The sequence below is a fragment of the Antechinus flavipes genome, chromosome 1 (genome assembly GCF_016432865.1).
Source record: "Antechinus flavipes isolate AdamAnt ecotype Samford, QLD, Australia chromosome 1, AdamAnt_v2, whole genome shotgun sequence".
In the NCBI taxonomy this organism is placed as follows: Eukaryota; Metazoa; Chordata; class Mammalia; order Dasyuromorphia; family Dasyuridae; genus Antechinus; species Antechinus flavipes.
In genome coordinates this window covers 552,565,235-552,572,541 of record NC_067398.1, presented here as the reverse complement: position 1 = coordinate 552,572,541, position 7,307 = coordinate 552,565,235, and the positions used below count along the sequence as shown (strand labels likewise).

Genomic DNA, 7,307 nt, shown 5'->3' with positions numbered 1-7,307 from the left:
GGGCTTTTTAGTTGTGTTGGTTCGGGGCTTGCATTTCAGTGTTGCTTGCTAATGAGTTATTGGCTGTGGAAGGGAGAATGAAGGGGGTGTGTGTGTGTGTGTGTATGTGTGTGTGTGTGTGTGTGTGTGTGTGTGCGCGCGTGTGCGTGTGCTAGCAGTGGGAAAGCGCGGATGCTGCCGCTGCCCTCCTCTTTCTCCTGGCTCCATCTCTTTCTCGTTCTTTTCCTCCTCTTCCTCCTCCTCCGCATCCACTCTCGGTTCTGTCCTAGGTTTCCAGTTCCATCCCTCCTAGTCCTGGCATGTGAAGCGCTTTGTTCAGTGCAGCGTTGCAGAGGGGTTTTCCCAGGCTCCGCCCTCCACATTCATTCATGTTTTTCCCTTTGCAACTGTCTTTACGATTTGATCATGTCATGTTTTTGCTGTATGTAGTAAAAAAAAATTTTTTTCATAAAGGAATGATCGTACCAAGCTAGTGTTAAGGATGCAAGCTTTAAAATATCCATCTTTTTCCATAAAGATTTTAACCAGGAATGGTAGGCTAGGAAGGAGGGGTAGACGGTATAGGGGTAGAAGGAAGAGACTTAACAGCCTGGAAATTTACATACTTCAAATTTTAAAGTGAAAATCGTTTTTTAATTATATAAGTCTATTAGATTAAAATTGAAGTTTTCATTTTAGAAGTCTCGGCTATGGTGACCATTTTCAGCGCTGTGTGCATAAAAAGAAATTAGTTCAGGGATCTGATGCTTATTTAACAATAATTATACTTAATTCTCCATTGGATAAATGAGCAAACAAGGTTTCCGAATTGTGGCTTATAAGCTACTACAGTAGTATAAGAGGCTTGATCATATCTGATGTCTGGCAAATCATTTAGCATACATTATGCCATGCACTTTATCATTTTTTATTATGATTTACATTCTTCCAAATATTCTTTTTTCAAAGACATTTTAAAATATTTTAGTTTAGCCATTAATGACTGAGACGAGGAAGGGAAAAGACATTTAATAATAATAGGTAGCTTTTGGTTTCTTTCAAAGACTTCCAATCCATGCATTTCTAAAAGCTTGTATTATTATACCAGTGTTCTCAGACATGTTTCTTTTCCCACAAATGCCAACCGACTTTCACTATTAGAATTACTTCTTAGATACATGGTACTTGACTGTTTCAAATAATGAATTCTTAGTGACTAGCTCACTGGGAATTATAAACATTTTAATTTTCTTGTTTCTGGTTTTTGGGCCTTTGCATAGTGATCATGCTCTCCTATTAGAAACAGAGAAAATAATAGTACTTGGTGTTTGTTTACCAGCTGTCTTTCAAAGGAGCTTAATGAAAAAAGAAAAATCGACTTTTTAACTGTGGTGTTTATTACAAGCTCCATTTGAGTAATTGGCTATCAGGTGATTACCCCCCTTCCATTCCCCCCACATATTTACATACACATATAAATGCTTATATATATATGTATGTATGTATGTATGTATATATTCATGAAATCCCAGACTAAGGCATACTTGGGAAGAGTACAATGTGAAATCACAGATCTTTAAAATATTCTTAGGATTGAAGATATGGTAAATACGTGTCTATTATCCTTTTTAAAAGTTTATATTTCTAATAATGTATACTTTGATACAGAATTTCATTAGAATGGATATATCATTCACTCATGCAGATTGTTGAATTTTCTAGTAGCCTGTAGTGGAATTCCTTAGTAGACTAGTGGTAAGTTGCTGTGGTTGGAATAATTATCTATTGAAGATAGACTATAAACTTAATGAATTTGATTCTTCTGTGGCCTAGAAATCCATAGTTTTAACTATTTTATCAAGACATGATTTACTAGAGCTTGTATTCCTATTGATGATCTTAGAGAACCTTTTGTTTGTTGTTGCCCCTATCCCAAAATAAAGCATTGGAGAAATTTATTGTTGTAATAATGTTTTTATGATTAGTAGTCATTTCAAAACTGAGGTGGGGCTGTTTCCCAGTTTTCCTATTAAGAAATCTCAGACATATAAAGTAGATGGACTTACCCATTGCATTCAAATTCTATTTTTGGCATGTTACTAGCTGTTGACCCTGGGCAAGTCACTCAGCCTCTCTGAACTTCTCACCTTTAATTGAGGAAGATCTAGTTTAAAACCCTACCACTGAGTGACTGAGTGACCCTTGGTAAAATCACATAACACCCCAGTATACTGGACAATTTTCTAAGGTATAAATTGAACAACTAATGCCAATCTGGACTGCATTGGTAGAAGGAGCTTCCTTGAGGGGAGTATCTTAGAGATTACTGAAATCACTAATACCTTCACTTGCCCTATCAGACTACCTTCTGAGGAGGAAATTAAATAATGAATGCTAAGTCCTTTGTATAAACTTCAAATCTTGAAATGAACATGTCTGATTTTGCTGCTGCTATCTCTACTACAGGCCGAGTTTAAATGTCAGATTAATGAGCCAGGAAGAGAGAGCTTGTCCTCTTTGATACTTGTTCTTGAATGTTAACTCCTGACATTGTAGTCTTGGTATTTGTACCAATTTATCTTTAAGTAATTTTGTTTTCATTTCCACAGTATTTGGATTAGCTGACATTTTGTGGGTTTATGGAGCTACCCTTCCTTGACCTGATTATACCACCATTTCTAAGAGGAAAAAGTTGCCTGTGACTAAGAGAAGATGCCTCGGACTAAACAGATTCATCCAAGAAATCTGAGAGGTAAGTGTATATAAAATTGTTTTCATCTCCAGAGGAACACCATGTTTTGGAGTATGAAATTTGTCATAAGAGAATCAGCAGGATTTGTGGAATATAACATTTGAGGATCAAATGGTTTTGAGTGGCAAAATGACTGCTGTCATTGATAGACATGTTAAAGATCTAAATGTATGAAATTCTCAGCATTCAATGGGATAGTTTTATTTTTGAACGATCTGTCTCACTGACAAAAAGGACTTTAGTCAAAGGTTGATTTAAAAAAAATTAGCTGTTATTTCTCAGGAAATGCTTAAGGAGTAATTTATTTACCTTAATATTTGTCACCACTTATAGTTTATAAGTCAAATATCTGATTTAGAGGTAAAAAATAACTACTACTAGTTTTTAAGAGTTAAACTTGACATTTATGGGATCTTTTACTTTCAGAACTTGAAAGCAGGAAATTTGACCTGTTTTCCATCAGGAAATAGAAGGTTAGCTAGTAGTAAATGGTATATAATTCACATAAAGAATGGTAATGAGTGTAGCTTTTTTTAAAAAAAAAATCTTAGGGAAGAAGTATAATTTTAATACCAGTAAAGTAAACTCTGCCTTATGATTTTAAATAATTTCTTTTGTTTTTAATGTATTTTTTACTCTTGTATTTTTTCTCATTGGCCATTAGGTAAGTATTTCATTAAATTAGGCAATGATCTGCTAAAACAAATAAGGATACAATCCTAAACATATTCCAAAAATCATCTTAGTGAATCTTGCAACTATAGATTTCTTGATTGCTTACAAAAGTATGAAATGACTTAAAAATAAAATAGATTCACTGATAAACCCTTTTGGAAAAAGTAAATATGTATCACTACTCTTAAGACTGTAGTATCATAGATCTAGAATTGGGGATCATCTTGTGAAATACAATCTTTACAGATAAAAACTTATGATTTTTTTTCCATTTCAATAAGCTATTTAATAAAAAGGCAGGGATAGTTCACCTTTCCCTCACCTCCCAATCTACATACTGGATAAAAGGATTTTAGAACTATTTTATTATTAACCCAAGACAAATTGATGAATGCATGAGAGTTTTATTTTTTTAAGACTGAGATTTAACAGACTTAAGTAATTAATTTTCAAAGAAACTCAAGTAATATTATGAATGATGTTTTGCTCTTGTTGCATTTCCAAAAGGTTTTGAAATTGGTAAAAATTTTGGTAAAATATTTTATTTAAAACATTTTTGATACCCAGGTGCTTGTTATTTAAGACTATTAATTTGGAGAATATGGATCATAAGTTTTTGTTTTTGTATTAAACATACTTTATAATGCAGTTTAAAAAGGAGGGAAAAAAACATTTGTACTGTGGAGCACTTATCCATGGTTAGGAGCTAAAAAATATGAAAAATAGGGGCAGTTAGGTGGCATAGTGGATAGAGTACCAGCCCTGAAGACAGGAGGACCTGAGTTCAAATGTGACCTCAAGACACTTAACACTTCCTAGTTGTATTACCTTGGGCAAGTAACTTAACCTCAATTGCCTCAGAGGGAAAAAAGAATATGAAAAATAAAATTGTCTGACATTCTACCAGTGAGAAGCGACTCTTATTTCTTGACTTGAATTGACTGATTCAGGTACAGGAGAACAATATATAGTAAATTAATGAATTGAATAATATTGAAGACGTTTAGTAGATTAATGATTTGCCACAAGTTAAAGTTCATGTTCATGCATAGCATTTGATTCAATAGCTCCATTCCTTTCTAGTAAATACATAATAAAAGTTTCAGAAATGTTATTGAAAAAAGTAATGTTTTATATTAATTGAATTGAAAACCCCAACCTACCGAATACCTAATTTCTATAGGATACTCTGGTGTATAGGGATATAAAGAGAAAATGAAAATAGTCTCTAACCTTCTGAACCTTATATTTCTAGGGGGAATATAAAATATGTATATAGATACATAATAATTTTCTTAGTTTTCTCAAATTCCTAGAAACAAAAAGAGAAACATTATGAATATTTTGTGACACACTAATAAAATCTTCCATGACAATTTAATGGACTAGATGGAGAAATATGAACCAGATGTTAGTACAGTTACATGAACTCTCAACTAGTTGAAAGATTGGGCCAGTGAGTTATGATAAATAGATAAATGTCAATCCAGTTGTTGTTAGTCCTTCATTTCCTTCTCAAAGAGGCTATGAAAATGTCAGTCTGGAGGGAACTCTTGAGTAATGTGCCAAAAGGCTCGTTTGTAATGTTGTTCTGTTCAATTTTGTGAAATAGATAGAATTTACTGACATCCTGAACAAGTTTTTGTAATGATTTGAAGTTTGACAGCTTATATATTAGATAATAGAAATGGAAACTAAAAAGATTATAGTGGAATGAAATGGTGGTTTGAGACTAATAAGATGAAACTGTATAGCTATAGGAAATTTAAAAAAGCTAGAAATGCAGGCTGAATCTGACAACATATTCTTTATAGGTCTAAGTAAAAATAGTTATTAGATAATGTTTTAGATTTAAGGATTTCTAATTTCTAAGCTGTTGTTTTGCTTATATATATTAATAAATGGAAGGTACTTTGCTTATTTTGGCTTATCAATAATAACTTAGATGTTTAGACTAAAAATGTTTTTACATTAAGTTTTAAAACAACTTCAACTTACTTATTACATGTAATTTGTGTAAATGTAGTAGTATTCAACATTCATTTTTGTAAGCTTTTTAGTTCTAAATTTTTTTCTCCTTCCCTGACCCTTACACTTCTCCAAGACATCAAGTAATCTGATATAGGTTATATATGTATAATATTTTAAAACATATTTTCATAGTAGTCATCTTGTGAAAAAAAATCAGAACAAAAGGAAGAAAAATCACAAGAAAGTAAACAAATTTAAACAAAGAAAAAAGTGAAAAATAGCATTCTTTTACTCACATTCAGTTTCCAAAGTTCTTTCTCTGGATGTAGATGACACTTTCCATTCCAAGTCTATTAGACTTAGAATTGCTGAGAAGAACTAAGTCTATCTAGTTGATAGTTTTGTTGTTACTGTGTATAATGTTCTCCTGATTCTATTCACTTTACTCGGCATCATTCATGTAAGTTTTTTCCAGGCTTTTTGGAAATCAGCCTGCTCATCATTGCTTATAGAAGAACAGTATTCTATTATGTTCACATACTACAACTTATTTATCTGTTCCCCAATTGATAGGTGTCACCTCAATTTCCAATTTCTTGCCACACAAAAATTGCTTCTGCAGACATTTTTGCATATGTGGGTCATTTTCCTTTTTTTTATGATCGTTTTGGGATACTACAGATTAGTAGTGGCACTGCTGGTTCAAAGGGTATTCACAGTTTTATAATTCCAAAATGAAAAAGTTAAAAAAAAAAAAAGGAAAATTGTAATTGTTGTAGGAACTGTGGGAGGATGGGCACGTGCCATTAATGTGTTGATGGAGTTATGTTGCCTCAGAGCCTTCTGTAATGTAAAGTAATATGTAAATGTACATTAAAAGTCTCCAATTCATTTGATTCAGTGACACCAAGGTGCACACTCAAAAGGAAGTTAGAGAAAGTGCTCTTAACTGTGTTTTGTACATATACGTAGTTATATGTACAAAAATATTTGAAGCAGTACTTTCTATTATAAAAAACTGAGAACAAAGTAGTTGCTTATCTGTTGGCGAACAGCTGAACAAATATAATTGAACATAAATATAATTGAACATTATTGGGTGCGTGAAATGAAAGAAGGACAGGTTCAGAGAAATCTGGGAAGACTTGGACAAGATGTAGAATGTATCTTGTATTTGATACATACTCAAGCAGTATCCTAAAACAACTTTTATGTCTACAATGTTGTAGAGAAAAACAATTTTGAAAGACTTAAGGAAGGTAATAAATACAATAACCAGTCATACCTTCAGGAAATTGATAAGGAAACACTTTTCTAGCCTCTTAAAAAAAAAAAAAAAAGGTGATAGATAAGAGGTGCAGAATGAGACTTTCCAGACCGAACTACTGTGTATATTTGTTTTTCTTGAATAAACTTAATTATTTAAAGAGAAGGCTTCTATTTGGGAAGGAAGAGTAGTTGGAAAGTATTTGTTGGTAGTGATCAGGTTTTGTTTTAAAGTGAAAGCTTCATTGAACCTTTTAAGAATATGCAAAAGTGAGCAGAAGGCAGTTCAAAAGGCACAGAAATAAGGATGGTTTTGTTATTATCTTGTAAAATTTAATATATATCTAAGAATCTAAACTTTACACAGTAAAAGTTAATAATATTCTGTTCTTTGCATGTTGAAATATTTCTGTTTAACTTCATTATTAAGAAATTATCATTTTTAAAAAGATGAAAAAAAGGTAAATGCCTTGTTTATGGTTAGTACACCATTTGAATGTGTCAGATGAAAGACTTGAACCCATACTTTCTATACTCTTAAGATGAGCCATTACTCCATGCTTCTTTTTTGACTCATTCTGAATAAAATGTTAAAAATAGCATTGGGCAGGGGTGACTGCATTGTAACATCATAAATTTGGAGCTTGAATGAATGCTATGCATT

The 7,307-nt window shown here is 32.4% G+C and overlaps 1 protein-coding gene across 1 annotated transcript in view; it reads left to right on the top strand.

Annotated features, from left to right (window-relative positions):
- The first annotated feature begins 2,691 nt into the window (after positions 1 to 2,691).
- The window catches only part of HIVEP1 (HIVEP zinc finger 1), a 184,455-nt gene continuing 179,839 nt past the window's right edge, over positions 2,692 to 7,307 (top strand). The window contains exon 1 of the mRNA XM_051974025.1: positions 2,692 to 2,731. Within this exon, the coding sequence (XP_051829985.1) occupies positions 2,692 to 2,731 (40 nt within the window). The remainder of the gene's footprint in view (positions 2,732 to 7,307) is intronic.